The sequence below is a fragment of the Trematomus bernacchii genome, unplaced genomic scaffold (genome assembly GCF_902827165.1).
Source record: "Trematomus bernacchii unplaced genomic scaffold, fTreBer1.1, whole genome shotgun sequence".
Classification (NCBI taxonomy): domain Eukaryota; kingdom Metazoa; phylum Chordata; class Actinopteri; order Perciformes; family Nototheniidae; genus Trematomus; species Trematomus bernacchii.
In genome coordinates this window covers 21563204-21584101 of record NW_022987739.1, presented here as the reverse complement: position 1 = coordinate 21584101, position 20898 = coordinate 21563204, and the positions used below count along the sequence as shown (strand labels likewise).

Genomic DNA, 20898 nt, shown 5'->3' with positions numbered 1-20898 from the left:
TTGATGAGATTAAATCAAGTCTATGACATGAATCCATCATAACAGATATTTATTTTCTCATTCGAATGTGGCCCTTTTTTGTTTTAAATAGCTTTCTGGACTACACTGCAGCACTATGTGCATGGATGCATCACTCATAGGCTACGGCCGCGCACACAGTGCAGGTTATATGGTTAAATGCATTGTTAGTTTAGGTCCTGTCATGTGATTTGCTAATAATAACAAAAAGATAGAGTAGGTGGTCCTTATCCCTCAACAATCAGAGGGCTGTGCATCAGACGGTGCAGGGATCATCTGAGGCTGAGACTAGTAAACACTGGGAGCAGGAAGTCAGGAAGTTTGTTTCCGGCACATTGGTGAGTGCTCGCAGCTACAGTGTATAGAAAGGCTTCCTCTCTTTCCTCTGGGCTAAAGTTCACCGTACACTGTATTCATAACACAGCGCAGTGCTGCCAGGAATACAAAGTTTCACCGCTCCAACATAATAAAATAATATTTGTTTTTGTTGCATGGGGAACTACAGTGCCTTTCGTCTGTTGCTGGACTTAAATGGAACCAAATAGGTCCCAGTTCTCTTTGGTTCTTTTATTTGACATTTATTAATAACTCAGCACCTGATTTGCTGAATTTGCTCTCACAGACAATGTGAAAATTAAGTTCTTTTGAATTTTCTTAACAGTCAGGTGCAATGCATCTGTCTTTTATGTTCTTTTCTAACTACTGGTTATCTCATGGGAACTCTATTTAAGCATCGAAATACATCTTAATTCATTAAAAGAATGCATTATGTGCAAGTAATACAAAATCACAGTAAGAACTTGGATGTAGAATATATGGTGAGAAAATCATTGTATGAATCCAATGCTCAAGTATAACACAAGTATAAATCTGAGACAAAACACTCGGAAAATACATAATTATTGACTAAAGATTAATAACTGTTGATGAAATATTTTCAAGGCCCATAACTTTGACCCAGTTTATCAGTTTACTCGCTGATAACAGGCCTGCAACCTTGCTGCTTTGCTCTCAGTGTTTTGTCTCCTTATTCCTTCCCGTTGGCGTCAGCTGATAGAGATAAAGACATGGGACTGGGTGAGGAATCTTCAGAATTGGTTACGTCAAGCGCTGTGTCACTTTGTGTCTGCAGCAAAAGTCGTTGTAACTTCTTATAAATCTTCAGTGTTTGTCATCAAGTTCTTCCGTGTATCATTGTGTTTCGACTCCATGCTCCAGAAGTTTTCATTACAATTACCATAGTAAAGACCATATGAATTGTACCTCGTTACCAGTACATTGAATGCAATTCTGAGGTTTTTACCAGGATTAATGTACAATATGAGTTCAGTTAAAGGACTGACCCATGTACAATTTTATTGAATACAATTGTGTATGACAGCACTTGAAAATGGCATACAAAAAGCATTGCATCTTTCTCTGTTAGTCTGGATAGTCCACAGAACACTTTGAGTTTTGTGTGTGACTATTTCCTCAGGAGAATTTGTTTTAAACATTTTAAAAAACTGTTCAAGGTGACGGACACTTTTTTGTACAATTTGTTCCTTAGTATAGGCAGACATCTCAAAGGAAGATAGCTCAGAACTTATCGGGACGAAAACTAAAACAGACCATTTAATGAATGCAGTTTTGAATAATTGTTTTTCCCCTCCAGGATCTGTACTACCAGTCCTACGCTCAGGTCGGAGTGCTGTTCGCCTCTATCGCCAACTTTAATGACTTCTACATCGAGCTGGACGGCAACAACATGGGCGTCGAGTGCCTTCGGCTGCTCAATGAGATCATTGCTGACTTTGATGAGGTGAGAACATTCTTGATGATATATCGCAAATCCGTTTTTATGTCTATCTTTACCCCATGTTGGCCTTTTGAGAATCTGAGGTAAAGCTCTGGTGCAATATGACCTCAATAACATCATTTTTAAAGATGACATTGTGGCCACGACGGTCAGAAACATACTGTGTTTATCAACGCAGCATACCATAATAAGCTATGGTTGCTGGTGGGAAAGTCCTCCAAATTAAGGAATTACTTACAGATGACTTTTGGCCTGCTTGAATCTATAATCAGCATCTTGAAGCATTCATTTGCTCAAACACGCCAAAATATTACATTTTACCAAGACAACCTATGATATATAAGAACTAACACTTTATTCCAATTTGAAAATAGTGGTAATGCTTCCCCCCTGTTTTCCTATTTTTTTCCCACCTTTCAGCTGATGGACAAGGAGTGCTACAGGGATATCGAGAAAATCAAGACTATTGGCAGTACATACATGGCTGCAGTAGGGCTGGTTCCTACAACTGCCTCCATGGTACACCTGTCGTAGCTATATTAAGATTCCGTGTCAACTTTTCTGTGTGTTTGCAGGGAATCAGCGCATTGAAATAAAAAATCAAGTGCACACGGCCACTTTGAGAGGCCTAGTATATGCAGGTAGCTATTTCCTGTGTCTTGATATTTACAATGCTGTCACGTTTCACCCCACAAATTCTCCGTGAGGGATTACCGGCCTCTGGCATCAGCATATTTTTTGTGCATTTTGCATTCGTAAAAATGCTTTAAATCCTGCAAAGCTGACAAACAAAAGGGCCCTTTCTGCAACTTTTGCAAACTTAACAGTCAGTCACAAAGGTGGTTTCACTTTTGAAAGAAAAGAACTGGTGCGTCCTAGATTGTAATGTTTATAATCACATAAAGGAAACACATCTGAAGGGTAATATCACTTCCTACCTTGGCTGTTAGCATGCCTGTATGTGCATCAATGTGTCTTTAACTGATATGTCTGTGTTTTTCTGATTCACAGGTGAAGAAGTCCATCACTTCACATTTATGCACAGTTTCAGATTTCGCCATCGAAATGTTTGACGTCCTGGATGCCATCAACTACCAGTCTTACAACGACTTTGTCCTGAGAGTGGGTGAGCGAAAATACACACGCATGCACAAACACACTGGTCTACATAAACATTGGCGCTGGAGCTGGTGACCTATTGCACTGGGCACCACTGATGCTCATTGCCAGTAAGTTTAAAGGGAAATGCATCACAGAAAGAGCGAACCCTGCAGGAAGCTCGTCACATCGAGACCTGAAGTTCTGGGTTCCATTGTGTTGGGTATCCTGTGGGGAGCCTGCGGCAGGAGCGCTTGTTTAATCCCAGCGTAGTCTGGTGTACACAGTGCCATCCTGTCTGCAGACTGCGGGGCTCAATGTGTGTGTGTGCTTGGCTGAACCCCCATTGCAGAAACGCAACTTTTAGTCATTTGCGTAATGCTGGATTTCGAGGAAGTGCACAAAAACAAAGATTGGCCTAGTTTCAATTCAGCATGTGCCATCAGGGACGTGCACAGACATTTGGAGGGGCTATTGCTCTAAACTGGAAAAAGGGCCACCCCCCCGGAAAAAAATATAAGACCTTTTGAAAATTCTAACTTGTTTTTAATGTAAAAGAAACCAAACGATTTTTACATGAACTAATTTGAAGAGTAATTTACATTATCATCTCATAACAAAATAAGCTAAGGCGACTACTTGCATTCGGTAGTTCATAAAAGGAAAACCAGGGACATTTTTAGTTTTGCAGTCCATATCTCATTAAAATATCTAATGTTAATAACTATTAAAGAGAAAATGGGGACAATTCTGTTTTAATGTAGTTTGACCATTGTAACTGCTGTGCAGACATACTGATAAAATAGGGCTTCTAACTAATTACCTTAAATAAACTCACTAATTAATTAAACCAGTTCAATACGCATTATTCTTATTCTTATCATTCTTTATGAGCGCAGTAACGGTACGGTATCTAATTACTTATTTATTTAGTATTCCATAACTTCATAACAGAGATGGTCAAACTGAAGTAGAGACATGGCAGAAATCCTACAATGAAGCGGGACAGTGAAGTGTTCTCCTGAGAGAGGGCGATCAAGAGAAGAGAGAGAGGGTGAGGGAGTTTACAGATGAAAAGACACAGAAAGACAGAAGCACAATAACAAGTATATTTAGGTGTTTTTTTGTAAATAACAGACGGTGTCAAGAGGAAGATAAGTCCCCTGGTTTGTCGCCTATACTCTAACTGCCATGAGAAAACTGAAAATCTATTTTCCAAAGTCCGACACTAGAGGTGGTCTTTAACGCACCGGCAGATGACAGCGCTGACAAGGTGTGTTTTATCGCAGCGAGACGCTACAATACTAATTGTGGGCTTATCATGTTGATTCGGCCACAACAGAAAAAAAAGAAAAAAAAACTCTCGCTCTCTCCAGAGGGGCAGGTCAGGGCAACAATAACCCGTACCTGTGCACGTCCCTGTGTGCCATGTTGCTTTCCAATATCTAAAACCTGCAGAACTGTGACTGTAAAGATGAAGCAACAACATTGATTTTGCATGGACATCTGTGATGTAATTTATTTTGCATTACTCAAGTTGTTTTGAGTATAGATGCTTGCTTCGATAAAAACAATAACAACAAGAAAAAAATAAATCTGTCTCACACTGGATAATTTTTCGGGATGTGCAGCGATCACTTTGTCACAGATGTTAAACTGTACACATATTTGTTATTTAGCATTCAACAGCCTGATTCCCTTTAAATTACATTCTCAGACAATGTTAATGCATTTAGTTTGGATGGATGAGTGGGTGAAACATGTGACTTTCACCCAGGAGACCAGCGTTTGTGTCTCATCTGATATCCTAAAATCAGTGTTGACTTCCATTATATTCAATATATAAACAAACAAAAATCAGCCTAAACCTGTGCATTCATTTATTAAACACTTTAAGATGTGTTTTTCACCCCCCTCGTTTTTTTGTCCAGGTATCAATGTGGGTCCAGTGGTGGCAGGAGTAATTGGAGCCAGAAGACCTCAGTATGACATCTGGGGAAACACAGTGAACGTAGCCAGCAGGATGGACAGCACTGGAGTACAAGGAAAGATACAGGTACACTGTGGTCCTCTAATATCAATTAATATTACCATCAAAAAGGCTCAAGACAGACCTGGACAAAAAGGACGGGATTAAAACCCGAAGGACAGATAAAACTACAATTTGTGTCTGTAGGAAAATGTCAGTTTAGTTTTTATAAGCAACAATTTATTGTCCAAAGAACTCTCTGTAGCTTTCTGAAGTCTGGTTATGTAAGTGGAAGTAACCATGTTTGGTATCAATGTCTCACACCATATCTGGCACCCTGTGCCACAGTCTGGTACACCACAGAAGTGCTGAGTGGGTAGATAAACTATTATTTATTGAGAAATAGTACCAACACCTAACTGTTTGTACAGGTTAACGATGACACTTTGGAAATAGCCGGGTTAGCTGTTTACACGTTTCCAGTCTTTATGCTAAGCTAAGATAAGCTAACCACTCCTAGATGTACACATTAAGGAAACAGACGCAAATGGTATCAATCTCCCTATCTTTTAGTCATAAATAACGTTTTTTTATTCTTAAATATCCAGTCCTTTGGGGTGCTTTTCGGTGAAAGCATTGCAGCGTATTTGAGATCTTCTTTGCTGAGACCCCTCCTTTTTCAATGTTCCCTCTCCAGGTGACAGAAGACGTCCATCGTATCATCACGGACCACTACGACTTTGTCTGCCGGGGCCAGGTCAGTGTGAAGGGCAAAGGTCAAATGCTCACATACTTCCTGGAGGGGCGCAGGCATGGCAGCAAGCCATCTCAAACCAACGTTGAGCGCCGCTCCGGCGCGCTCAACCCGGGCAGCGTGTGCACCAGGCTAAGCCCCGCCCCCACCGTCACCACCTACGCCACCACCAGGAACCCGAGCCCCGGCATGGCCAAACCAACCACCTCCACCAGCATCACAAGGTACCTGCCCTCTGTCCCCACGGCAACGCTGTGATGGATGCTGTCTCCATGGTGATGGTGGAAATACAGAAAAAAAGAGTGGAGGTGGGGAAAATGTCGAGATAGAATGGAGAGTTTATTAAAAAGAGGAATAACACCAGCTGACCTCGACTCTTCTTCTACTGTCTGTGGGAGGCAACTCATACTCTGACCGTCCAATGGGAGGCCTGGATTGCGTTTAGGACTGGAGTCTCGATCAGACTCTCTCTCACTCACTCGAGCCCTGTTTGTTGTCTCACGCCGTGGAGTGTCGTGAACAGGATCCAGGAAGCTTTTTGCCACGTTGCTTTGTGACCAATCAAAGGCCAAGGGTGTCTCCACGATTTCTGAGTCGACTCCCAGAACTGTTTCCACAACTTTAACAAACTAAATAAGCATCAAAATAAAAACAATTGCACAACTGTTAGTGTAGCACGCAAGCCTCTCGCAACGACAAGCACACATTCAAATTCCTTTAACAACTTTAGCTGACCCTTTTCTCTCAGTATCAAACCAAATCAGTGCTGTTGCCTTAGCGAGCACTCCTCACAAAGATTTTCTTGCCATCTTTTCGTTGCCTTTTCGATTGATTTATTGGAAACCAACTCAGATGACTTAATTACAGGGGCATTGTAGTCCAAGAGATATATGTTTTTAAAGTGGATGAAGCCAAATGTATAATTGTAAATGGCAGTTGAAGGTATAAACTCGCCAAAATACGACAGGGCATTGCCTTCAATCATTTCCTGGACATTTGTGCCCCCCCCCACCTGAACCCTCGGACGGCACATGAGGTAAACTCTTGATTCCCTGAGCCGAGCCGCTCATGGTCTTTAAGTGCATGATGCCACTGCTGCACCTCAGTCCCGTTTGCTGTCTGTTTCCCTGTGATGCTTGACTTCCAGATTCTTCCTCGTCAAAGTGTAGCAATAAAAGCGGTTCGTCTCCTCTCTCAGCCCCTTGCATGTAGCCAGCTGGATCCTAGTTTGACCTAATAGTGTATGTAGCCAATAGAGTGTGCATAGCTAGCCACACCAGTGTGTATCTCCGTGGAGTTGAAGCATGACTTAGAAAAAAACTTTTTTTTCTGTATTGTGCGAGTGGGATTCCTTCCTCAAGGGATTCTATTTAAAAAAATAAAAACATTTTTTCTGCGTGCTTGGTATTAAGAAATATTTTCTATTGTTTAAAAAATCCTGTTATAGTATTTTTTATGAACTAAAAAGCTGCTTTGGTCGAGAGAAGAAAACTGCTGTTTATGGGGAGACACCCAAACCTCCGTGTCTGGCCTCCTCATACAAATCCAGATGATTTATTTGATGGAATAGCATGCAACTCACAGTACGGCTTACCATAGCCATTAACTATCCTTTAATCTGTTCTAGCATGCACTGCCTGCAAGCCTGTGGCTCTTACATGCATGCTTTGATGGAACATTCATACAGGCCGAGCAGCGGACACAGTGACTCTGTTTAATGTAGTCCTCATGCATGCGCTAACGGTAGCCGTCCTCTTGAATGTAAGGTGCTTTTTTTGACCCGTGTCTTCTTCATGAGCTTAGTGTGCGGAACCTTTTTCAAGGACTTTTTCAGGGTGGTTTGACATCAGGACGGGGGTCCCTCCTCCTCCTCCTCCTCCTCCTCCTCCTCCTCCCCCCCCCGCTCCTGCTGTAGTCAACAGGTAGCTGGTTTTCAAATGTGCCAACCTATTTTCATAAACATATCAAAGTTTTTTGGTGTTGAGCTGTAGCACAACTGAATGTGTGGCTACGGATATTGTCGATTTCCTTCTGTTGAATGCCTGTATTTTTACAGCTGTTCTTGAGCAGTTTTGTAACTCAAATGATAGAAAGAGTCGATTTTTGGGGGGATTTATTTAACACCGTAACCTGAACTGAAATGATGTTGTTGTACTATTTATCATATTTTAAATAGATTTACTATATAGTAGCTTAAACGCTTATTTTGAGTTTTTAAAGAGATTAAAAACGAGGATTTTTATACACTTGCTTTAAACAGTTGATGGAAAGGAGTTGTGTACAATATTTTTCCTGTAAATTGGATATTTTCATACTGTATGATACGGGTTTCAATTGTTATATGTAGGTATTACTTGTTATTATTGTACATTGTAGAGTCTTTTTCAGAGATATACTATGAATGACCCGATATTAGTCAAGTTATTTTGTTGAAGATGTATTTATTGAGATGTTTTATGTGAATGTACATTTTGTTAAAGATGATATTTTATACTAAGTGTTTGCACTGCGATGATATTGACGTATTATGATTACAAAAATAAAGCCAGCGGGGGATGTGTCTCCTAGAGTAAAAACCCCTCTTTCTATGCTTGTTATCACACACAGACACACACACACACACACACACACACACACACACACACACACACACACACACACACACACACACACACACATACACACATACACACACACACACACACACACACACACACACACACACACACACACACACACACACACACACACACACACACACAGACACACATACACACACACACACACACACACACACACACACACACACACACACACACACACTGCATACCGCATACCGAGAGTCCATCAAACTTGGTTATGTAGTTACATAACGGTAAAAAACAGAGGGGCTGATGTAAGTTTGGAGCAACACCGGGGTCAATGTCAGTTTGTTGTTGGAGAAGCCTCCTGCTGGTGTTATGAAAATGTCTGCTAACAGAAAAACTAGACAGCATGAGGGCTGTGTGTGTGTGTGTGCGTGCGTGCATGCGTGCGTGCGTGCGTGCGTGTGTGTGTGTGTGTGTGGAGAGAGCAGATACTGTATGACACTTGTAGATAAAAAGACTTCTGCTGGTCAGTGCTAGTAAAGGTTGAGTTCAAGGTCAGAGATGTTTGGGAAAATGTGTTTATTTAGAATAATTCAACTTTAATTAATCATTTGGTTAATATAATTTAGGTTAATGGCACAATTCAAAGGAATGTTATTGAGTTTTTCACAAAAAACATAACCAAAATAGGGGGGGGGGGGGGGGGGGGGGGGAATGTAATAAATAGTTAGCTACAATACAGTGAACAAGATAAAAGTGACATGGTACAAAAATGCAAGTTTATAAAAATTTGTTTTTTGGAAGAGATTTAAGAAAAGTCCTTCGAGAATGCATTTCAACAATTGAGTGTACAAAATATGAGAAAGGTGTTTTTTTTTGTAAAATCAACTTTTTTAAAGGCCCAAGTTGATGTAATCAAGTTTGACGTAAAATGTCATAAAAAAAAACTAAAACACCAGCTGTTGGACATTTGCTTGCTTGACAAAAGACACATTACCACACACCTCACAAATGAACGTGCATGGTCTCTACTCCACTTTAAATTAAAGTCTTAAAAGTTTAAGCAAAGCTTGACCAAACAACATCAGATTGTTAAGAGTCCAACAGTCAGTAGAGTTTATGATTGACCGTTACAGCACCAAAACAGATTTCCAGTTATGTAGGTCAACTAGCCTTTTTTCCTATCAAACAGTAGAAAAAGCACAGGTGCAATCAGTTACATTAATCATGGCTGCGGTTGGCTCATCATTCATGTAATAAATCATACCTGTTGATTTCCTGCTCTTAACCCCGGTTAATTAAGGTCACCCGTCACATAGAATAGAATAGAATAGAATCGGAGGGATGAAACCCTCTTTAATGGTCACACATGCAGAGCACACAGCGAAATTTGGCCTCTGCATTTAACCCATCCTAGTACCAGGAGTCTAGTACTAGAAGCAGTGGACATCAGTGTAAGTGCCTGAGTGTGTGAGTGTGTGAGAGGAACAGCACATTGTGACATTTCAAACTGGATAGAGACATTTGTGTTAACAGTATTTTTGATTTATAATGTTTGGTTTGCAAAAGGTTTTACAGGCATCACTATTTAAACTTTCTCACGCAATGTGGGTTATTCCCTTGAGCAAAGCCTGAAGACCATAAATTGCTCAAAACTTTAAACAGAAAACGCTTGTAACAGTCCTCAAACATCATGTATGCAAATGGAGAGTTGGAATCAAATACAATTTCAAATGGTCACACGTGCCCACACTATTTCCCTTTAATCACAGTAGTGGGTAGCTAATGTATCAGCCGAGTTCCTGCAGACTGAGCTACTATCATACTGTAAACTTCAAAGACCTAAGGGTGGAAATAAGAACAAAGCTAGTATCTGCCTGATTCAGCCCTTTGGATAGTCATAAAAGGCATAGATTCATTTTAATGCAGAACTACCTTAAACTTTCCTTCCGAGGGCAACTCCTCTGGTTGTTAAAAGATTGTACAAAAACAAGTCCTTGGTTTTAAATCACTTTAACTTGGCATCTGGGAATGAGAACCTCCGGGTGTGTAGCTTGAGGCCATTGAGCCCAAAAATACCTTTTCTCATGGACTTACTTTGGGAACACTTAGAAATGTTTAAGGGCAAGTACAATTTATGGACCAATGACTACGTGACTGATCCGTCTGTAAAAAAGAGAAAATATGCCAATCCTCTCGCCAATTCCTTCCAAAACAACTTCTGATGTGTTATGCTCAGGTTAAGTTAGATAAAAGGAACAATGACTGTTGATTAAAAAACAGGAACAAAAGCTGAACCTTCTGGTAAAAACAAGTCATTATTTTATTTCTCTGATTAGTCTTTTTCTCTGCACTGGAGGAGTCAGGAGTGTGAGAAATGTGTCAGTATCTCAGTGTGTTATACATATTTCGGTCTCACTTCACCCCCAACAAAGGAATCTAACAAACAAACGGGGGTTTTTAAAAGGAAAAAGAAAGCAAAACAAACGTGAGGTCTTATCATTGTGTCTGTTTTGTGTCTCGCTGAGTGCGAAGGGATGTTTCAAGTCCTGTAGCAGGAAGAACCGACTTCCAAACATTCATCAGTGATGTTAAACTGTTTGTGTGGTTGTTTTCTGCTGGTGTGTGTATAGCAAAGCAGCTGGAAGTGCTGTGGCATGTGGAGCATCCTGATTGACAGGTCGTCATGGCAACACAACAAGATCTTGCCCTGACACGAAACCACAGGGTTGTGTTTTTCAACGAGTAAATTATAAACCAGTCGGCCTCCTTCATGTGCAATCACTTCAGAGGATGTCCATACATTTACAGCCTGTGTGTGTGTGTGTGTGTGTGTGTGTGTGTGTGTGTGTGTGTGTGTGTGTGTGTGTGTGTGTGTGTGTGTGTGTGTGTGTGTGTGTGTGTGTGTGTGTGTGTGTGTGTGTGTGTGTGTGTGTGTGTGTGTGTGTTTACCACCTGCTGGATTTTACGATATAATCAAACACGCCCGGTCCAGAAGTGACAACGTAAACACTCACACACACTAGATAAGCGAGCGGAAGGGGGCCTGTTCAGGCCTTGTTTTTAGCTGTGTTGCAGCCCATCAGCAGCTTGAGTCAGGGGCTGACGAGTGGAGTTTGGGGTAGTGACGCAGCCAATTGACCGGGGGGTTAGCGATAGTATTTCTGCCCCCGCTCCTCCCACGCACTGCTTACCCAATGATCCCGTGTGTCATAACATCCCTTACTGTAAACCCTACTGGAATTTGGACACTTGAGCGTGGGAGGAAAAACACAACCCCACTGCGTAAGTGTGTGTACAAAACTCAGTTTATGTTCATTTTTCAGTTGCACGCCTGTCTGTTGATCTCTGTTTGTATTCGTGTTTAAGTAAGTGCATTTTTGTGTGTGAGTGAGGCCAAAGAAGTGGTAAACTTTCAGCTGAACATCAAACACGTGTTAAGTCTGCAGCATAAAGTTGAGAGCAAACATGACTCTCTCATGGTGAAAATAAAGAAGCCCTGCTCTCCTGGTTCCCGAACTGGTTGTCAAAGCATCTCTGCCACTCAAAATAATGATAAGCTTTTTGGTACCAAACCAGAAAATCTTTATGAAATTGAAAAGTTGTAACTAACGGCTATATAAATTAATAATTTGTATTGGTTACTGTAGCTCTCATTTTTATTCTATTCAAAATTCAAACTTCCATTCAAACATGCATCGATGTTAAATATTCAATCTGTGAGAACACCATTCTGTGCACGATTTTAAAAATATATCGTATGTCTGACCTACTGCATGCCCTATTATTCATACTAGGCTTTATGTTGGTGTCTTCACTACATGAATGAAACATGGCAAAAGGAACGTCTTTTTTTTTACTGTAAAATACAGCAGAAACTTGTGTCTTTCAATCGTTAGTGGAGGCACCATAAATGAACAGAAACGTGTTTGTTCTGACTGGTTTGTTAAATGTTTTAGACAGTGACACCTTAAGTCTTTAACAAACACTCTTGAAACAAAATTACTTTCAAAATCAAGTCAAAAGCATCTGCCAAATGAATCCAGTTTAAAGTTAGAAGACAATAAAAAGAATACCTTTTTGGGTTGCCAAGTTCACTGGTTGTGTTAAAATCCTTCCACATTGTGTAATAATACCAGCTAGTTTCAACCTAATGATTCACTAATGATTAACGTCCAGCGCTATAGGGTGTGTTAGATAATAGTCACTCAGCTTGAGGACGTGCTCTGGCTCAAACAGGACCCTTCATAATTTGAGTGTTTAAGACATTAGCTAAGCTAACAAGGTTTAATTTATTAGCGTGTCTCAAATTGCGTACTTCTTAACTTACTCTTGCTGTTTTGAGTGCATAAGGGTGTCCCAGTAGAAGAATAGCAAAATGCAGTGCACTAAAGGCCTGAGTACTCGGATGGTGTACTAAAATGTGTGTGGTACACTGGACATTTTTCGCACTCAACAATAGCCATCTTGGATAAAGAACCAGCTAAGTTATGAGACCACCGTGGTTTCTCCAGATAACGGCACTATACAACAAAAAAAAAGGATATAGGCCACATGGGTGTTTTTTACTATTTAAGTAACATACCACTATTCTTGTGCCAAGAAAAGAAGCCATATTTATGTTATAGGGTTTATTCAGCAGTCTGTAATGATTTAGTACCGCAAACGATCTTTGCTAGCTAGCTAGCTAGCTAACAGCAGCAACCGCCACTTCCCGTGAGGGCACATTACACTACAGGCTCAAAATGTGCGCATTGTAAAGTTAGTATTTCAAGTGAGACAGAGCAACTTACTCCTATCGTTAGCTAGAAGCATACTTTTTTTTTAAATAGGCATATTAGATATATTAGAATTGACTAAAATATGTACTTTTGTCAAATGTTTGGATATTATTTACAAACCCAAAATGCAGAAAACACGTATTCTGGATAACCCTACACCAGCAGCAGGTTATACGTAGATTTCCGCGTATTGGCTTCACTTTTGGCTCCCAGAACTATCACACTGTCAGGTGCAGAACATAGTTTATGGACAAATCACGATTCATCCTGAAGTATTTCATTTTAGATTTGACCAAATCCATATGCGTGGATTAAGCACTCAAATGCTTCCAGAATACAGAACCCAAAATGTTGTTCCGAGAAATTTGGTTTCGCAACAGAGTTCATGCAAAAGTGAAGTCAACACATTATGTCTCCTGGAGATCTCCAACATAGCCAAAAACAAAAACTGCTCTTTTCTGATTAGTTGAGAAAAAACATTCTCCCATAAGATTGTTTCTCCTCAAAGATTTCCCCAGTGGAAGAGTGTTATTCTCGATCTTGTACGTCAGCACAGACACACACAGACACAGGGTCAATGAACTCCATGTTTTGCATTAACACCAGTGACCCTTACTAACCGTCTACTACAGCTTCTGCCTGTTTGGTCTCTTCTGAACGTCCACGCAGATGGAATGTGACGTGCTGAGAGAAAACACCTTAAAACATGCAGAAAATGTCATAATAACCTCCTCAGCAGAGCAGATCAAGGTGACCTTAGGTAAAGTGATAAACCCTTTGAAAAACATACAAACAGAACAATGCTTTGACCTACAGACTGATATGTGTAGACAGACATTGGATGTTCCTTTGCAAAAATGACATAAATGCATTTTTTTTCAGGCCTGCTAGAATTTCATCACATACATAGTTACGGGTTTATTTGTCCCGGTTTGAGATATCCACTTCCATCCCATTACAATGGTGGCAAAGGCTATCTGAGGAATTCAAAGTATTTAAAGGTGACATACCATTTTGTGTTAAAATGTGTGAAGTACAAAAACAAATTACATTCACCTCCGCTGCTCTCACACAAACTTTATGAACTAGAGAATTTATTTTCATATGGTTTTCTAATTCAAGGAGCATATATTTTTATTTATACTGATAAAACACATAGCAGACACAATAGTATGATGACATATTACAATAATTTCATAAAACAATGCAAACTAAATAAAACAATTTGAAAATAAATAAATAGACAACAAATTTCCACATTTCAAATACCTAGGTTGACATTCTGATATACCCAAAAACACACACATGCATGCAGACCGTATTTATAGTGTTCCCCATAACACATTGCATTATGTTGCTCTACTTTGCAATGTTTTGTTATGTTTATGTTTTCAAAAGACCTGACCTTTATGGTTCCTTAAAAACGCTCATCTAAAGCTCATTATGTGCTTGTTAGGATCGGTGCAAAAATGTACTCTTCAACACAACAATGCACTCCTTCTGCATGTACTGTAATTTCATGCTGCACAATTATCTGCCCCTCTTGGGGACAATGAAGTTGAAAGTGAAGTGAAGTGAAGCCAAAGAGAGTCCATTCAGTCAACATTACAGAGTGGCGACTTAAGCTTCCAGCTTTCATTTACTGCAGAGAATCCTTTGATGTGGATGTTCTGGACAGACTGTTCTATTGTAAGCAAGGAAAGGATCTTCAGACACACATGTGATGGGAGGGAAGGGAGGGAAGGGGAGGAGGAAGGAGGGGGAAGTAACAGTGTGTATGAATAGAAAACGTAATTTTCCTGCATGGTACATAATAATGGTAATCCCTACCAACACATCTCCCTTGACCTAATCACCAGATTGTTTCCAGTTAACTTTGCCAAGTGCAATCCTCTGGCTTGGACTTCCTCCTATTTCTCATTAAAGCCACACTGAGAGAGGGAAGCACTGCAGCTAAACACACTCACACTCACACACACACACACACACACACACACACACACACACACACAAACATTTAGAAAAAGAGAGGAGGAAACTAAACACAATAGATGCTGGCGCATGGGAGCCTGGATTTCCTGGGTTTCCCACACACAAGTGTACAATCACAAGCGCACAAACATATACTCTTATTCCAAAAACACACAGACACACACATGTGAAGCATCATGCAGCATGTAAAGACGCTGGTGTCACAATTCCAAAGACTGTTTTGAGACTCTTCCACCTTCATTGACCCTGGCTATGTTTCAGTGTTTTTCTCCCAGACCTCAATCTATGTTCTATGTTCTGCGTTGCCTGTTCAATAAGACATGGATTATCCGATTAAGGAAATCTTGTGAGAAGGAGAGGAGAAGAAAAAGAACAACTTTGCTGGGGATTAACGTCATTGTGCCCACTCACATCACATTCCTGGCCGCTGATTCTAGACCCTGGGAGAGGACACTATTGGCGCATTTCCACTACACGGCCTCGCTCGGCCTCGCTCGGTATGGCTAGGCCTCGTTAGGACTGGCTCACTTTATGGCGCATTTCCATTACAGTTTAGGAACTGGGGTAGTATCTATAGTAACGCAGTGTAGGCGGAGCCGTGACGTCATCTTCAATGAGAACCCCAGAAAAACAACACAGCCGTTAGCTGTTAGCACTCAGAGCTCACAGCTCCTCATATATGTTCAGAAACTAGACAAAAGTTAAACAAGTACAAACCACAGACTGCCTGTGTCATGGCGAATACAGTCGCTGCTTCATTTATGTCTGTATAGGCCGTTGTTGTGAGTGTGGACGGTCGGAGCATATACTGCGTTAGCTTAGCCAATCTCCATTTAGAAAACACGCATTTTAAAAGATTTTTCGCCTGCCGTCTGTCTGCAGACTTGTCAAAGCATTAATTCATGGTTTTTACTAACCGGTATCAGTATGTTGTTACTTCGGCATCATTTTGAAACGTGTATTACAATTAAATCACGGTCAAATATGTCCATCTTGTTGTAGTTGTAGCCCCCTTGCCAGCGATTCTCTCTCTAGTTTAGCATACTCAGCCCGACTCAGCCTCGTTGTCTCTGGCCCTAGACCCACAATTTTATGAGGCCAGAAAAACTGTGAATTAGGACCCGCCGGCCGGTACTAGGCCAAGTGGAAACGCAACCAAAAACGGGCCGCTGACGTCACAGCCCTCTTAAACCGTGCTGCGCGCTGTAGTGGAAACGCGCCATATGTGTCCCGGGACCGGAGACGACACTGCTTGACTCAGAGCTCCCAGCTTCACATGTACATCAATCTCACTCTACGTGATGTTTTTCAATGTTTATTAAGTCCTTTAACGTTAAGATGTTCAAACTATGCTTGGTTTTCTTTCCTCACCTTTAAACCCATAACCTTTGAGAAGATTTTATTCACTAATAAACCTTGTGATGTCATCCTTGGTACTACTGTCTAATAATTAAGACCTTTAGTAAAACAATTATAAAACTTTGTAGATCATCAACAAGTTATTAATACAGTTGCCTTTTGGGTTGCTCATCCACAGACACATGGCAGAGGAATCTTTATTTGTGAATTTCGAACATTTTAAATGACTATGGTAGGTTGAATCCAAGTCAGAAGTCTAGTCTCTCTGAACAAGCTTAGTGAGGTCTTGAATGCCGACCATTCAAAATGCGCTGTAGACTCTTCCTGTAAACACACAAAGCTATGTTTAAGTTCAGTGTTCCTTAAGGCAAAACAAACATGTCGAATGCATTTCCTTCTTCACTAAACATTGTAGATCCCATAATGGGTTCAGTTGTGGATAACCATTTGGATTTTAACGCAATTTGTTCTCCGCCATCTTGGTGTATCGTAACCAGAAGCGTCAAGACGGGGCGGAGCCATTTTTAGATGTGCAAAATGTTTCAATAAACCCTACCAAGAGAACTGAAAACACTTCTCGACTTGAAATTAATAAGTTAACCCCGCCTAAAAGCATTTTCTTCTTTATTCTCTATCTTCTTCTAAATGGGACCATCATTTAGAAAAATGGACACGGTAATGTACTGAAGAAAACTTAAACCAATTCGTTTTTATTTATTTTTACTGAGGTAGTAAATCAAGTAAGAAGAAGGGTCATCTTTTCATCAACTTCTATAAAATCTGACTTAAAGGAAACCTATCATGCTATATTTAAATGATATATTGTAGGGCCATACCTATATAAGGTATATTTATACGTTTCTGTTTTCGAAATACCAAACAGATCATGCATTTTAGTCATGCCTCATTTCGCTCTATGTGTTGTTTGCTGTCTACGGGTCTGATTTTGTGAGCTGCAGCTGACCACGCCCCCCTGCAGGAGAGGGGAACCGCTCTGATCAGCTGCTGGGCTGTCAGAAGAGGGGGAGAAAAAGAGATCTCCATCCTCCGTGTTTTATTATAGCCTATATAGAGTCGTTATTCATTTGTTTTAAAGCTCAATAAATAACAAAGAAGACCTTTGACGGGCACTTTTCTAATTTTGTCCGGAAGATTTCAACTTTAACGGACATCTTGACCGGCGAAAGAAACTGAAACTGAAACTCTGCCGCACGGTCCCCTCGTTCCTTGGAAGAGGCGGAGAGGTGGGTGTTTGTCATCTGCTGGTGGACTAACCGGAGAGAATTACAGTGCTTGCCTCGACGGGGAGGGATTGCATTGAATTAAAGCAGCAGGAGCAAACGCTTGCCTCGGGGAGGGAGAAAGAAAGCCACATCGGAGAATAAACAGAAGGGTAACCATGGTAACCAAGTCTTCTTCGCTGCTTTTGTGGCAGACTACAGCGCCACTTACAGGCCTGGCATATGTACTACAGCGTCTCCAGCGCTTTCGAGCGGGAATGGCCGGCCGTGGCCCAACCCCACATTCCCCTGATAGGTGGAGAGTTGGCCCAATAGCCGTAGCGCCACTTTCCTGACGTCAGTAAAGTGTTCAAATCTGGATCAGTTTTCATCAGATCCGTTGCAGCCCCTTTTTTAGAGATTTGGGTATGGAGGAAAATAGAGAGGGTTGTGTTTTCTGACACTTGGTGAGTTCCCTGGAACACCGGGGACACATATTCATGTATAAAAGACGTACAAAAGTGCATTTTGCATGATAGGTCCCCTTTAAACTTGTAACCAGAGAAGTCGCCCCCTAGTGGATATTAGAGATAATGCAGGTTTTTTTAGGCGTGGACGTTGCCCCTTGGTTTCCTGTCAAGCAGTGTTCTTCTTCACTTTTTTTTTGCTGCTATTCTGAATTAACTTCCACCAGTCTCATGTGTGTCCTGAAGCATGAGAATTGTATGTGAATGTTTTCCTTCAAAGTGTCTGGTGAAAGTTTATTTAGTTTAGTTTTTTCGTTTAGATGAGATGTTGTCCATAAAATATAGTGGTTTAACTCCAAAATCTCAGGTAAAATCAAGTCTTTAGCATTCCTCTTCCACTTCTCCCTTTATTGCTATTCTCTACCTGTATGCCCTCCAACTTTTCCACCTGTCCCCGTCACATGACTCCTTTATCCAGCCACTCCCTCCTGTCCTTCAGTAACCCTCTTCCCTGCCATAGGCCTTTTTTCTAAATACCTTTGACTTGTCACGGTAGAACAGATAGTACAATTTAAATGAATGAGGCTCAATTCCATTTACCTGACTAATCACCTGACTCACCTCGGTCTAGTGTAACGCTAGAAGTTGAACTTCCCCTTACGACATACGTTCATCCGTTAACCTCAGAGAACCTCTGGGCCTGTGTAGTATTAACGCAGGTGTGCATTCTTTCGGTGGGTGTGATTTCAAACAACCCTGTTTTTCTGAGCTCGTCTGTCCTAGATGCCCCCCCCTTTTGGCGCCCTCCAAAAGGCAAGGTTTAAATCCCCATAGATGGAACATCGAGGGTGGGATTTTGAGAGTGTGCGTGGGTTTGAGCCGCTCCTGAGACAACAAGACTGTTTTTCCCAGTGATCTTGTCAAAGGTAAACATTCCAGCGTTGGGACGTTCAATGCCAAGCACTGTTTGATCTCCATCATGTGACATCTGAAAGGGATGGAAACAACCCCCACCCCCCTCCCCTATCATCACTCTCCCAAACACAAACCCTTCAGCAGCCATCCAAGAGCTCTGTGGATCTCCTGTTCGGATCTCAGTGTTCTGATTGATCCCGCTGTGTACATGTTTTTAAGTAAAAGTAGGTCTGTCCCTGACCTCAGATAACTCTGCCTCTGATCTGACAGCAGCTCCCACATGTGGCTCCTCGATTGGAACACTACACATGTTTTGACACCTCATGCCCCCCCGTCTTTGCGTAGACCTGCTTATTACAAATATGATACATCAGCAGTCAGTCACCGGCTATGTAAGGTCATATCATGACATACTTTACACAGTAAGGGAGTAATGTCTATAAAAGTGGAACTGAACATTGGGTGCAATGAAAATAAATGTTTAGCTCCCGGCAGCGCTGGAGTCAACATTACCCTCACAAGGACGCAGAGTAGGTCCTATAAAAACAGTTAATCTCAGGACAGATTAAGACAAACACACTGCGTCAGGAAAACAGTAGTTACACAATGTTAACTTTCAACTTCAAAGTATTTCAAAATTACTATCAGAATCGTGTTAAATGGTTTAATATTTAGAGAATGCTTTGGTGTTTTGGTGCAGAACATGAAAAAGCAGGTACAAAAATCAAACGTTACAAAAATGCAATACAGATATGAGAAGGTACATTCAAAATATGAACTATATGTCTTTACTGGTAGAAGTATTTCAATGTTTACTGTGTTATATCACACCAAAATTCATTTCACTACTCCGTAAAAGTATCATATGCAGTTTGCAGTACAAAGTGGTTCAAAGTAACTTATTACATTTACTAAAGTATTGTTCTTAAGTATGACTTAAAAGTAGTCTTTTTCACTTCACATTTGTTCAATTCTGAAATATTTATTTAAATCTTGCAGTCTCTTTCACATTGTACGTTAAAATAAATATTTTGAATACAGCCTTGTACTCTGAATTTTAAATAAAATAATAGAATTATTCAAATTGTACCCAAGTTTAGGGATCCAAATACTTCCTTCACCATTGTCATATTAACGTTTTATACTACGGTACAAAAACCAATTTAAGAAAAGGCGGCAAAATGTACAATATTAACATTGATTTCTGAAATGTAATGGAGTATTTACTTGTAAGTGTAATAGAAGTACCTCTTCCTTCCGCTGTCAAGTAGGTTTTTTTTCACGATGAGAATGAGGCCATTGTGGACTTCCTGTTCAGTGAGAGTGAGAAAAAACAAACATGGGGATATCCTGTTGGACATGCTGTATTGGCTGCACATGTGCATTCATCACAAGTATTATAAATAGATGGGATTAATAAAAAACTCTTCGACCTAAGATGTTTCGCTGATTGGCTCAGTACATGTTGCACAGACAGACAATTTTGGGGACAACTTGTATAAAATATTCCCCTTTGATGGAATGGTAAAGCCATAAAGGCACACCTGTGATGGAATGTCAGGTATTTCAGACAACCCGGTATCACGGCAAGACGTGAACATGTGACGATCTACCATGCTGGGAGACGTGAATATGTCACGGTTTCGTCCCTTCAAACGTGACAGTTACACGGTATTGTTAACATGGCCCAACCAGTGGAGAAATACCCGGAAGTGCCAAGCAAATGGTCTACCGCGCCTATTGGTCGGTTTTTATTGTCAAAATTAGATGTTTTTAATTTATTTTTTAATCGTCACACTCGATTTCGCCGATTTTCTTGTTGCCCTAGCTGGTCGACACCTCTTTTAGCAGAAACAAAGGCTACATTAATGTATTAAATCGATGTTAATCCATGTGTGTGGATCATAGAGTGGCGAAGTCACGCCCATCTACTTCCGGT

At 40.8% G+C, this 20898-nt stretch overlaps 1 protein-coding gene across 2 annotated transcripts in view; it reads left to right on the top strand.

Annotated features, from left to right (window-relative positions):
• The window catches only part of adcy1a (adenylate cyclase 1a), a 44913-nt gene extending 37399 nt beyond the window's left edge, over positions 1–7514 (top strand). Inside the window, exons 16-20 of one of the 2 annotated variants that reach the window (XM_034147529.1) lie at positions 1673–1819; positions 2237–2335; positions 2828–2942; positions 4846–4970; positions 5581–7514. In XM_034147529.1, coding sequence (XP_034003420.1) covers positions 1673–1819; positions 2237–2335; positions 2828–2942; positions 4846–4970; positions 5581–5895 — 801 coding nt within the window. In that variant the 3' untranslated portion in view covers positions 5896–7514. Of the gene's footprint in view, positions 1–1665; positions 1820–2236; positions 2336–2827; positions 2943–4845; positions 4971–5580 lie in introns of both variants that reach the window. The other variant, XM_034147528.1, reaches the window with a different exon arrangement.
• The last annotated feature ends 13384 nt before the right edge of the window (positions 7515–20898 follow it).